The sequence below is a fragment of the Piliocolobus tephrosceles genome, chromosome X (genome assembly GCF_002776525.5).
Source record: "Piliocolobus tephrosceles isolate RC106 chromosome X, ASM277652v3, whole genome shotgun sequence".
NCBI classification, from domain to species: Eukaryota; Metazoa; Chordata; class Mammalia; order Primates; family Cercopithecidae; genus Piliocolobus; species Piliocolobus tephrosceles.
Genome location: NC_045455.1, coordinates 87,639,715 through 87,653,020, shown reverse-complemented (window position 1 = coordinate 87,653,020; position 13,306 = coordinate 87,639,715). Strand labels below are relative to the sequence as shown.

General features: G+C 36.4%; 1 protein-coding gene across 6 annotated transcripts in view; it reads left to right on the top strand.

The window, feature by feature from the left end:
- Positions 1–13,306, top strand: part of PAN3 (poly(A) specific ribonuclease subunit PAN3) — a 163,061-nt gene that overhangs the window by 117,708 nt on the left and 32,047 nt on the right. For all 6 annotated transcript variants that reach the window (XR_002730987.3, XR_002730986.3, XM_023208744.3 and 3 more), the window contains 3 exons: positions 6,172–6,419; positions 11,154–11,258; positions 12,101–12,158. Coding sequence is in view for 4 of the 6 variants with exons in the window: in XM_023208744.3 (XP_023064512.1) it covers positions 6,172–6,419; positions 11,154–11,258; positions 12,101–12,158 (411 nt within the window). In the remaining 2 variants the exon portion in view is untranslated. The remainder of the gene's footprint in view (positions 1–6,171; positions 6,420–11,153; positions 11,259–12,100; positions 12,159–13,306) is intronic.

Genomic DNA, 13,306 nt, shown 5'->3' with positions numbered 1-13,306 from the left:
ATACAGTTAGCGTATTTTTCTTTTGTTAGATCATTTGTCTCTTTTCTGGTAGCTTTTAAGATTTTCTCTTTGTCTTTCGCATGCTGCATTTTTGTGTAATTGGTAGAAAGGACTTATTTTACTCAGAGCTTTTTTTTTAAAACAGCATCTGTCTGTCACCCAGGCCTGAGTGCAGTGGCAGGATCATAGCTCACTTCACCCTCTTCCTCCCTGGGCTCCAGCAGTCCTTCCACCTCAGCCTTTTGAGTAGCTGGGACTACAGAGGCATACCATGTCTGGTTTATTTGTATTTTATTTTATTTTTTGAGATGGAGTTTCACTCTTGTCATCCAGGCTGGAACAGTGGTATGACCTCAGCTCACTGTAACCTCTGCCTCGCGGGTTCAGGTGATTCTCCTGCCTCAGCCTCCCAAGTAGCTGGCATTACAGACATATGCCACCATGTTTGGCTAATTTTTGTATTTTTAGTAGAGACGGGGTTTCACCATGTTGGCCAAGCTGGTCTCGAACTCCTGACCTCAGGTGATCCACCTGCCTCGGCCTCCCAAAGTGTTGGAATTATAGGCGTGAGCCACCGTACCTGGCCTAATTTTTTATACTTTTTGTAGAGACGGGGTTTCACCATGTTGCCCAGACCAGCCTCTAACGCCTCGCCTCAAGCAATTCTCCTGCCTCAGCCTCCCAAAGTGCTGGGATCACAGGGCTCAGCTACCACACCCAGCCTCTGCTGAGAACTCTTACTTAGGACTTCTTGAATGAGGAGTTATGTGCGAAGGAGTTATGTGCTGAGTTCTTGAAAATCACAAATCTTTTTTTTTTGTTTTTTTCAAATGCTGCTTCTCCAATATTCTTCTTCTCCTGGATATTTACATTTTCATTATTTTGTATCTCTTAACTATTTTAAATTTTCCAAGTTTTATTTCTGGGTAATTTCCTCAGATCTTTATTTATTTATAGTTTCCCTCTTTGATTTATCTACTTTAATTTATTGTTTTCCTCTTTGATTTATGTACTTTACTATTTAATGCATCTTTTGATGGTTTTTTTCCCTTTAATTTTAATGCTTATATTTTCACTCTTAGCCAGTGCACTCTGTTTTGGAAGAACAAACACCTTATTCTTTTGTGATGTTTGTCACTCTATTCTTAATTACCTCAGTAGTAATTGTATTTTATAATCTGTTTTATATGGTTCTGTTACGTGGACTCTTTCTTGTTGGGTTGTTAATTCTCAAGTATGTTGTACATGCTGGTTCTTACGAGTTCTTTTAAGTGGGATTATTTTCTGGAGAAAGTTCTTGTATGTTGTCATTTTGTGGAAGTATTCATCAAAATAGTTTGGTGTTTGCTTCAGCAAGGTGTCTGAAGAGGTTTTCCAAAGCAAGTTGAGTATTGTGTTGATTTGTCAGGATTCTGTAGCATGGAATCTCATGAGGATTTTCTCTCTTGTACTTATGCACAGAACAGGCATGTGGTTTCCATTTCTCTTAAGACATCACCCCGGTCCTCCAACCTTCCTCTTTTTTCTCCATTGCTCTTCCATAAACAGGCTTCCTTTTTGGTTCTATGAGCTGATAGAAATTGTTTTGTCCTATATTTACTGCTTTTCCAGAGTCCTGGTTTTGCACAGGGGTTTTAGTTTCATTTTCTGTATTCTATGGGCTCATGGCCACTTTTCATGTACCCTTGTGGGCCTTAGAAACTCAGCTTGTAGAGACTGTATCTGACCTAGCTTGTAATTCCCCAAACTCCACAACATAAGCTCCTGACTTCAGATTCTGCTTTAGTTTCTTGATTTGGGGGTTTTTATTTATTATTTATTATTTATTTATTTATTTATTTACTTTTTAAGACAGAGTTTTATTCTGTTGCCCAGGCTGGAGTACAATGGTGCAATCTCAGCTCACGGCAACGTCCACCTTCCAGGTTCAAGTGATTCTCCTGCCTCGGCCTTCTGAGTAGCTGGGATTACAGGTGCACATCAACACACCCAGCTAATTTTTGTATTTTTAGTAGAGATGGGGTTTCGCTATGTTGGCCAGGCTGTTTTGAACTCCTGACTTCAGGTGGTCTGCCCGCCTCGGCCTCCCAAAGTGCTGGGGTTATACGTGTGAACCACTACGAGTGGCCCTTTTTTTTTTTTTTTTAAATCAGTATATTTTAAATGTTGGGGTGTTGTGTTTTATCTCACAGTTCTGTGCATTCGTAACATTGGTAGGGATTGAGGGAGAGTGTCCATGTTAGTTTAGTCTCTCATTTTCCAGAACTAATATTGTACTGACTGGTTGGTTGTATTTAGGAAGGGTGCTGATTTGGTATGTATTAATTTTCTAATCATTTACTCTAATGAATTCTGTAATTATTTTCGGGAGTTTTTTATGTTGTTTGTCTTAGGTTTTCCAGAAATAGAATTGGGTCATCCAAAAAAACAGTGATGCTTTGCCTTTATAAATTAGCCTTGAAGTTTTTTTTCCTCATTTCTTTATTTTGTCAGTTCCGATTAATTTCTCAGTGGACATTCCTATATTGTTCCTTACTTTTATTTGAATTGGGTACTTTTGAGAATAATTTTTCAAATGCCCTAAAGCAGTTAATTTATCATATATTACTTTTAAATATTTCAGTTCGTATATTCACTTTAGAAGTTATAGTGTAATTATTCTATACTAATGTCATCAGAATGTCATTTCAAGAGTAAATGACAAGAAGTAATACAAAAAATGAAATACAAAAGTGAAATATTCTTAATTTAGAATATTTAAAATATAAATTTTCATTCTTCTAGATTGTTTCTTATGCTGATCTTCTATGTATTATTATATTTGCTTTAGTATTCTGTTGATTGAGTGTCAGTTAATATCAGGGTGTTCCAATAACCATTGGTAGCCCTTTCCCTGCTATATGTGGAAAGATTGAAATTACCTGAGAATATTTACGTGTGAAACATGAAATTTCTAATGAAGAAGAAACTTCTATTACAGTATGTCTGATGTACCTCATTATTAAAAGAAGACCTTTAGTTTTATTATATCAAATTATTTTCTCAAACCCTTTTAGCATAAGATTCCTGTGGTTAAATATTAAATAATGTGCAGTGGAAGATGTCATTTTAAATTAAGAATTCTTAACTTTCAATCACATTTTCTTAATTTGAGCAGAATCTTTTCATTTTAATTCAGCATCCTATTTTAAACTACTTGTTCATGTAGTGTGATTCTATTCTTTCTTGCTGTTTATAATGTAGTACTGTATGTATGTAGGCACTTAAGAATGGGCGTCTTGTTAGTATTGTCTTCATAATACTAAATACAGAATACCTCTCTCCAAGCAGATGTGTAGATATTTTACTCAGTTCTTTAACACACTTGTCAAATATACAGGTGACACAAAGCTATGCCTTTTGTGATTAGATTAGGTATTTTAGTAATTTAGTTTTTCCTGTGCAATTTAAATATTCTATTATCCTTATGGGGGGGGGTGATACTTACTGTTGTACATGTTTTATTTTGAATGCTCTTTCTTTTCTTTTTCTTGCTTTCCTCCCCCGCTGCCCCCTTAAAGAGACAGGGTCTTGCTATGTTGCCCAGATTGGAGCACAGTGGCTGTTCATGGGCGCTGTATGGCTCACGCAGCCTCAAACCCTTGGGCTCAAGCGAATCTCCTGCCTCAGCACTCCCACCGGTAGCTGGGGCTACAGGCCTACACCACTGCACCCAGCTTACATTTTAAATGTATTTAAGTAACTCCAATCAGCCTTAGCTCAGAGGTGAACTCAAATTTTATTTCTGCAGCTTTATATTAAAATAACTTCACAAAATTTAGAATTCTTAAGAGAACTCTTGATACTCTATAGTGTAAATTCTACTGTACATGAATTTCTATCTTAACTCACCTTAGATTGTTTTTATGGTAATCTCTTTCCATGTATTCAGCCTTAAAGAGAGATTCTACTTTTAGTCTCTCTTACATACCTACTTTGATGTCAGAATCTTTACCTTCAGCCCATGCTACACATAGCTTCAGTGGTCACACTAAAGCTAGTAAAATATGTAATTGATTTCTTGTTTTTCTGTGTGTGCAAGACTTAGGAACTGGGCAACTATATAGCATGTTGGCTGAGAGCACAGACTTTGTAATTAAATCACCCTGAGTCTGAATCTTGATTCTTTTGTTGAATTACCTATATTTGTCCTTACAGTAATTATTTTGATCTTTTAAGTTAGTTTCTCCTCTGTGAAATAAATATGCTGTGTCTACCTCACAGGGTGATTGTGAGGATTAAGTAGACTGATGGATGTGGAACACTTTGATAAGTGCCTGGCTCAAGAATTGTAGTTCTGTTGTGTTACTTAATGTCATAATAGTAAACAAATTTACTCATCTTTGGTTACTTGGCCAGTCTTATTTTGGAAAGTCTTAGAGACTAGCTTTAGGAAAAGCTGCTTAAAATGCATTTCATTTTAGACAAGTAGGAAGTTTTTATCCATTGATAATAGTCTAATGCAATTTTTGCTGTATGGATTAACCTTTAATTAAATATACAATATAGAGTTAGATAGAAACAGAGCTCTGGAATAGTTTTAAAAAAATAAAAGGTTTATATCAATATAGTAATTTAGCTTCATTTTTTTTTAAGGAGTTTGGGGTTTAATTTTCTTTTACACACATTTGAGACATAACTTGAGAATTCCTATCCTGTTTTAATCTCAATGCAGTAGACATTGTGTTATAGTAGTAGGAGTACTAGACTGGGAATTTGTAGAGTTGAGTTTGAGTGTTGGCTTTGCTGTTGACTTAGCATGTGTGTCCTGTGGTGTTTATAGCCTGACTGACCTCACCTACCTACTTTAGTTGCTCAGAAAACCAGAAATAATTATGTTGAGGCTCTTCAGAAAGTACAGAGGGCTATTCAGAGAAAAGAAAAGTATTACCTCAGTTCTCTGCTTATTTTTGTTCACCTACATGTTTTCAGAAAACATGTCGGTATCTTATGAATTATTAGACATTGAAACTCATATCCCTGGTAATCAAAATTTTGTGACTAGAGGCATTTTTTGGTAACGCTTTTCTTGTATTGTGAGGTGGCATATTACCTCAGTGTTGAAAGTTTAGGCATTCACCAGATAGCCAGAAAACAGTTCTTGGATAAGCTGTTTTTTTTTCAGGAAGGGTAACTGTTGCTCTAAATACCCTTTTCAATCTGCTCAGAACTGATCACTCCATTAAGCCTTTGATTAACTCTACCTGGTTTTAATTAATTTGCATTTCATCAGCATTTATGCATGTAGTTGTAGTGCATTAGTTTATCTTTGTTTTTTTTTTTAAGTTATTTTATGTCTTTTACATGTGACCTGGTCTTTTTTTCTCAGCTAGCTTGGAATCTCCTGAAGGGTAAAGACAATTGTCCTTTCCCTTTCTCTAATACTAGAGGGTGCTCTGCACATAATGTTTCTTATTGGTTGTGATTGTTCCACTAGAACATAATGGTATCAATTGGCCTAATTTTAAATAGTATGCATCTGTAGAAATTTTCAGAATATGCCTGTTTAGAGTTAATGACAAAAAGGCATCAGAACAACAGACTGCTTGATATTAAACATATGGCATTTAAGCTGCTATGTATTTCAACTTTTTTTTTTTTTTTTTTGCTTTTTCAAACAATTTTGTTAATTATATTTGGCTGAATGAAATCTAGTAGCTCTTCATAGATAATTTGAATTTTTAATACTGTAATATGTTTTGGGGAATGCGCTATTTGTATTGTTAATGATTCTTAATAAAAAAGGAATTATGCCTTTTATAAAAGCTTTTCTTTTATAATTTTATAAAGAGCCCCAATTCGGTTACTTCCCACTCTTCCATTAATTTATTAAATTTTTGGTCATTCTTGCTATTAAAGTTTGTGATGTAAACCTTGATATGGAGGAGACTGTTCTTGCAATAAATCTGCTAACATATTTGGAAATAACTACATTTGAAAAAAGAAATTTTACGTTTGCTTTAGTCAGAGCTTTTTCTACAACAAAACAAGATAAAATTATTTCCTTCATCTTTGCACTTAAGAACTCAAAGATGATGTTTCTTCCAAATGAATGTTTGCATTTTATTTTCCAGACTTTTTCTCTAAAACCAATTATTGCTCCATTAAGAAACATTTTTACATCTTCTTCAGGAATGTCGTTGTCTGCTGGGTCTTCCCCTCTTCATTCCCCCAAGATTACTCCACATACTTCTCCTGCTCCCAGAAGAAGAAGTCACACTCCAAATCCAGCAAGTTACATGGTGCCTTCTAGTGCCTCTACATCTGTTAATAATCCTGTTTCTCAGACTCCATCTTCTGGTCAGGTGATCCAAAAGGAAACTGTTGGTGGAACGACTTACTTCTATACAGACACAACTCCAGCACCTTTGACTGGAATGGTATGTTTACATTAAAGAGGACATTTTAGTACTCTCTTGTAACAGGTCCTTTTAGTAATGAGGTGGTCCACCCCCTCCTGCAGCTTTTTATTGTGATGCAAAAAAGTATTTCATTTTCTAACTTAGATGAGAAGTCTAGTCTCTTCTCAACTCTTCACATTTATCTAGTTCTGCCTTACTAATAACTCTAGTTTTAGACTAATCTGGTTTAATCAGAAATTAGATTATATCCATGCTCTTACTTTAGTACTTTATGGCATGTTTTGCTTATGGGTTTACCTTGTACTAGCTGGAGTTGATGCCTGCTGACATTTGTTTTTAGGTATAGATAGTTTAACCTCTAGTAAGAAGCTAGAAAAAGTAGATGGTATGTCCTCAGTAGTTACTGGAAGCAAATCAATGATAAACCCTTATTTCAGATGAGGTGGTTATTTAACAGCTAGATCTGTGGATGGTGGAGTGACACATAGTGATAAGGGGCCTGCAGTATGGCTCTTTGCTAAGGAGGTAGAAGAGTCAGACCAAAGAGAGCCATGATTATCGATGAGGAAAGAGTTACCAAAGGACTGGTGATGAAGTGAGAGAAGAATCATGAAACAGTTGGGAAGAGGTGTCCCCAGAGGAGACATGAATATGAAGACCAGGAGAGGAAGAACATGGCCAGAAAGAGAGATTTCTTATCAGAGTCAATTAGTAATGTTCCAGGACAGGGAGAAGGGACAGGAGTCAAGGGGGCGAGAATGAATGGAGAAGGAGAGGGAAGGATTCCATGTTATGTAAATTGTACGTTTTTTAGCTTCATTACTTTGTCCATATTCGAAATTTATTTTATTTACCCTAGAAAAATAAGTAGTAGATGAAGACTTCATGAGTGAGAAAGCCAGAGTCCACTAAAACAGGGGTCCCCAATCCTTGAACCATAGACCAGTGTTAGGAACCAGGCCTCACAGCAGGAGGTGAGCAGTGGGCAAGTAAGTGAAGTTTCATCTGTATTTACACCCACTCCCCATTGCTGTCATTACCATCTGAGCGCCTCCTTGTGTCAGATCAGCGGCAGCATTAGATTCCATAGGAACATGAACCCTATTGTAAACTGTGCATGCCAAGGATCTAGGTTGTGGGCTCCTTATGAGAATCTAGTCCTTGATGATCTGTCACTGTTTCCCATCACGCCCAGATGGGACTGCCTAGTTGCAGGAAAACGAGCTCCCACTGATTCTATATTATGGTAAGTTGTATAATTATTTCATTATATGTTACAATGTGATAATAATAGAAATAAAGTGCACAATCAATATAATGCGTTTCAATAATGCCAAAAACATCCCTTCACCCCCACCCCCTAGTCCATGGAAAAATTGTCTTCCGCGAAATCAGTCCCTGGTGCCAAAAAGGTTGGGGATTGCTACGTTAAAATAACGGAAGCTGATCTAATCTATAGACATTTGACAGTCATAGATGATAGGCTTATATGAAACGTTATTGGGATTTCAATATGCGGTTTTGATCCTCAAAGTTAACTTATTTTGATTGAATTTAATATTTTACTAAGAGAATTTGAGTGAAAAGAAAGCATACTTCTTTTTTTTGTTTGCACCACATTGTTTTGAGACTCGTGAATCTATGTACTTATGAAACTGTTTCTCCAATTGTAAAATAAGGATATTAATACCTAACTATCCTATGAGAAATAGATGTGAAAACATTTATAGAAATAGTTGTAAGTCATGTAAACTGCTTTTTAAAAATAATAAAATAGCTAACAGTTTTGTGGGCTTTTTAAAAATCAGAAATCTTTCAAACGTTATCACAGAACCACTTTCCAAACAGAAGATCAAAAAAATAGGTAGGTAGAGACTTCTCTTTGTTCTATCAAATAAGGAATCCGTGAGTGTTTTAGCCTTTTTTGTTTATTATGTTTTATAATTATTTACCTTTTAATTTTATTTGTAGAAATTTAGTTTAATGTATATGGAGGCTCTTTGGCACAAAGTTACCTCCACCAATTTTATAGAGATTAAATTTACCTCCACCAGTTTTATAGAGATTAAATATGACACATTTTAATAATGTTTTTACCCTTCACACACTATATATATATATTTATTATTATTATTATTATTATTTTTATTTTTTTTTTTTCCTTGAGATGGATTCTCCCTCTTTCACCCAGGCTGGAGGGCAGTAGTGCAATCTTTGCTCACAGCAACCTCCGCCTCCTGGGTTCAAGCATTCCTCCTACCTCAGTCTCCCTAGTAGCTGGGACTACAGACGCACACCACCATGCCCGGCTAACTTTTGTATGTTTAATAGAGATGGGGTTTCACCCAGTTGGCCAGGCTGATCTCAAATTCTTGACCTCAAGTGATCCGCCCACTTTGACCTCTGAAGTGTTGGGTTTATAGGCGTGAGCCACTGTGTCCAGCCTAAACTATGCTATCTTATGTAAGGAAACCAACACAAGAAAAAAGAGATATTACTCTTTTTGCAGACACAGGCTAAAGGAAACCTTACAAGTATCACAAAACTGCTTCCTAGTTGAGATCTAGATCAGAGCAGTCATGTTAGGGCAGCGCAAATCAGCTGAATTCGTTTTTAAAAGAGACAAACAGTTTCATTGTTTAAAATGAAAGAATGAAGAAATAGAAAAGATATTTAAAACTGAGCTTTGATTTTGTATCATGGACCAGTGAAGGAGAGACAGAGAAAAGTGATAAAGAGAAGAAAGGGTGGTGGGATGAGTCCAGTTGGAAGGATGAAAGACAAGAAGCTGGAAGGTGATGTAGTAACTTTATTGTAGTTTGCTTGGAAGGTAAATGTATTATTGTATCCTTCTGTTCACTTAACCTGCTAACCTAGAATAGGTTTGAATATCACTTTGTTTAGTTTGTCCACAAAATGCCTGTGAAGGGGAGAATTCTTTGGGCAGCCAAGGCAATGTCACTTTGTTACCTCCCAGTACCCAAACACCTTTAATTTCTCCTTCCTTCCTTCCAGTTGCTTTCAAAAAGTGGTGATGAACTGTTTGTATAGTTGCCACTTAGTATCCAAGGGGGATTGATTCCAGGACTCCCACGTATAGCAAAATTCCTGAGTGCTCAATTCCCTGATATAGAGTGACATAGTATTTGTGTAGATCTTATACACATCCTCCTGTATACTTTAAATTATCTCTAGATTACTTATAATACCTAATGCAGTGTAAGTGGTCTGCGAATAGTTGTTACACTGTATTTTTAATTTGTATTACTTCTTACTGTTGTATTGTCATTTTTTTCCCCTGAATATTTCCTACCCGTGGTTGGTCGAATCCTTGAATACAGAACCCAGGGATACAGAAGGCTGACTATGTGATATTTCTTCCAAAGAGCTACTTTTGTCTTCTCGGTGGAGCTTAAATTCTACTGTATCTGAAGAAATGTTTTCTTTCTCATTAGTTTTTTTTTTTTTTTTTGAGACAGAGTCTTGCTCTGTCACCCAGGCTGGAGTGCAGTGGCATGATCTCGGCTCACTGCAGCCTCAACCTCCCAGTTTCAAGCGATTCTCCTGCCTCAGTCTCCTGAGTAGCTAGGATTACAGGCACCTGCCACTAAGCATGGCTAACTTTTTTTTTTTTTTTGAGATGGAGTCTCGTGCTGTCACCCAGGCTGGAATGCAGTAGTGCAATCTCAACTCACTGCAACCTCCGCCTCTGGGTTCAAAGGATTCTGCCTCAGCCTCCTGAGTAGCGGGGACTACAGGTGCGTGCCACCACACCCGGCTAATTTTTTGTATTTTTAGTAGAGACAGGGTTTCACCATGTTAGCCAGGATAATTTTTGTATTTTTAGTGGGGATGGAGTTTTACCATGTTGGCCAGACTGGCTCATTAGATTTTTAATTGATTACTGAAATATTATTTTTATTTTTTTATTATTTATTTATTTATTTATTTGAGCTGGAGTTTTGCTCTTGTTGCCCAGGCTGGAGTGCAATGGCGCAATCTCCACTCACTACAACCTCCACCTCCCGGGTTCAAGCGATTCTCTTGCCTCAGCCTCCCAAGTAGCTGGGATTACAGGTTTGTGCCACCACACCTGGGTAATTTTGTATTTTTAGTAGAGATGGAGTTTCTCCATGTTGGTCAGGCTGGTCTTAAACTCCTGACCTCAGGTCATCCGCCCACCTCAGCCTCCCAAAGTGCTGGGATTACAGGTGTGAGCCACCGCGCCAGCCGAAATATTATTTTTAATATGAAATTCTTTCAGAAAGTATTCTATAACAGCTATTCTCTGAGGTTTTTACTTCAATATTATTTATAGATTTAAAATGTATTAAAATTTATTGCTATCATGTAAAGATTAAAATTTTATCAAAACACTGATAAAGCTTATGGATTATGAAAAATTAATGAGGCTGGGCGTGGTGGCTCACACCTGTAATCCCAGCACTTTGGGAGGCCGAGGCAGGTGGATCACCTGAGGTCAGTAGTTCAAGATCAGCCTGGCCAACGTGGTGAAACCTTGTCTCTACAAAAATAGAAAAATTAGATGGGCATGATGGCGGGTGCCTGTAATCCCAACTACTCGTGAGGCTGAGGCAGGAGAATCACTTGAACCCGGGAGGCGGAGGTTATAGTGAGCCGAGATTGCTCCACCGCACTCCAGCCTGGGCAACAGTGCAAGACACTGTCTGAAAAAAAGAAAAAAAGAAAGAAAAATGAGTGATTATATTTACTCCCTTCCTATCTTTTTAGGTGTTTCCAAACTATCATATTTATCCTCCGACTGCACCTCATGTTGCTTATATGCAACCGAAAGCAAATGCACCTTCCTTCTTCATGGCCGATGAACTCCGACAGGTATGCTTTCAGAATTCGTAGTAAGAATACTTTATGTCTCCTGTGCTTTAGTGAACAGGGGAAATAACAGAGCTCTTTTCAAATCATAGTATTTAATCAAATATGCTGTAGTAAAACACATCGAATTTAAAAGTTTTAATTGGTATGTTTATTTAAGGAAACCTCTCTTTTAAAAAAATTTCAAATAAATTATGTGTTAGGATATAAAACGTAAAATAGCTATTTAAATGGTTTGCTCTTCTGTACTTCATTTTATTTCTATTGAAAAGGCTCTTTGAAGTATATAAATAATTTCAATGGTTTCTAACAGTATTTTTCTAATAGGTGTAGGTTAAAAATAAGTAGTTTGGCTCAGGAAATAACTTTTAAGAGAGTTCAATATTTTTTTAAAATAATGTTTTACAAAAGTGTTTTGTTTAATTTTTGGTAAACAACTAGTTATTTGATATGTAGAATTTCACTTTACACTCAAATTCTCAGAAATATTTTTGTTTCATAGAAGTGAGTTCTACCAGTATAGTGTTTTTTAAATTAATTATTACCAGCTTACTAGTAGACCTTGAATTTTCAGCCACAGTGTTAGTCATGTGTTTTGGGTAGCCCAGCTACCTGTGTGTAAGTGGCACAGCTACTTAAACTCAGTCTTAATTATGGGCAAGTCTAAGTCTATCTGGGCCTGGAGTTCAGACATTTTACCATGTTTAGAAATGTTGTTTCATGATTTTAATATTTAAAAAGTGCACATGCCAAAAATATTAATATTTAGGTTATTTAATTATAATAGGAAATCCAGTTTTCAGAATCTGTATTTAAATAGAAATATACTTATTTCTATTTCATAGGAGCTGATCAACAGACATTTAATAACAATGGCTCAAATTGATCAAGCAGATATGCCAGGTAAAATGCAAGTTGATCCTTCCTTTCTTTTAAAGGCTGTTATAATTCTTATGTGGTAGTACATGTTTTATGTATTATTAAGAAGAGTTCCAGGCTGGGCGTGGTGGCTTATACCTATAATCCTAGCAGTTTGGGAGGCTGAGGCGGAAGGATTGCTTGAGCCCAGAAGTTTGAGACTAGCCTGAGCGAAATAGTGGGAAAGTGTCTCTATAAAAAATAAATTAGCTGGGCGTGGTTGTGCACATTTGTAGTCCCAGCCACTCAGGAGACTGAGGCAGGAGGATCACCTGAGCCCTCAAGGTCAAGACTGCAGTGAGCTGGCTATAATCGCCCCACTGCATTCCAGCCTGGGTGACAGAGTGAGACCCTGTGTCCAAAAAAAAAAAAAAAAAAAAAAAAAAGAACAGCCCCAAGATACTACTGATCATCTAGTTTATTTCTGTTAATTTTACGTATGTTCATAAAAAATGTATATAGTTTTAGAATTCATGGTGATTTACTTTACTGTGCACTAGAATATTTTTATCTCCTGAAACTTAATAAAGCATGGGTTCTGAGCAGGAGAGGATGGTAATTATTAGTACCATTTGTGAGACTACTGTGTGCCAGACAGTGTACTCATTAAATACTTCACATGTCTTACTTTATGTCTCACAAACATCCTGTGACATATTATCATTTCCATTTTACATATGAGGAATACTGAAGTTGGCAGGTTAAGTAACTTACCTTTAGGACCAATGGCTGGTAAATAACTGACTGATTCCAGACTTAAACCAAGGTTTTTCAGACTGTACCACGATATTTCTTAAAGCATATTAAAATATCTTTCCTTAGCTTATTCTGTTTAAATGAAATATGATATAATTTAGTAAAATTTCATAAATAATACAGTAGGAATACATTTGCCATAAAGATCATCTCAAAATGCCTGGTTGTAATCAGGAATTCAGCATAGTCTAGTGTGTGTTGTCTCTTGATTGCTAAAGAATTAAAAGAAATATGGCTGTTATTTCTTAAGATGGATCTTTCCAGGTAAGGTGGGAAGGAACTTACTTGTCATAACCTTTGCAATATTCATCTTGGAATGTTTCTTAACTGTTTAATATTGTATTTGAGGCTTTAGCCAGGTTTTGCAAAAGTTTAAA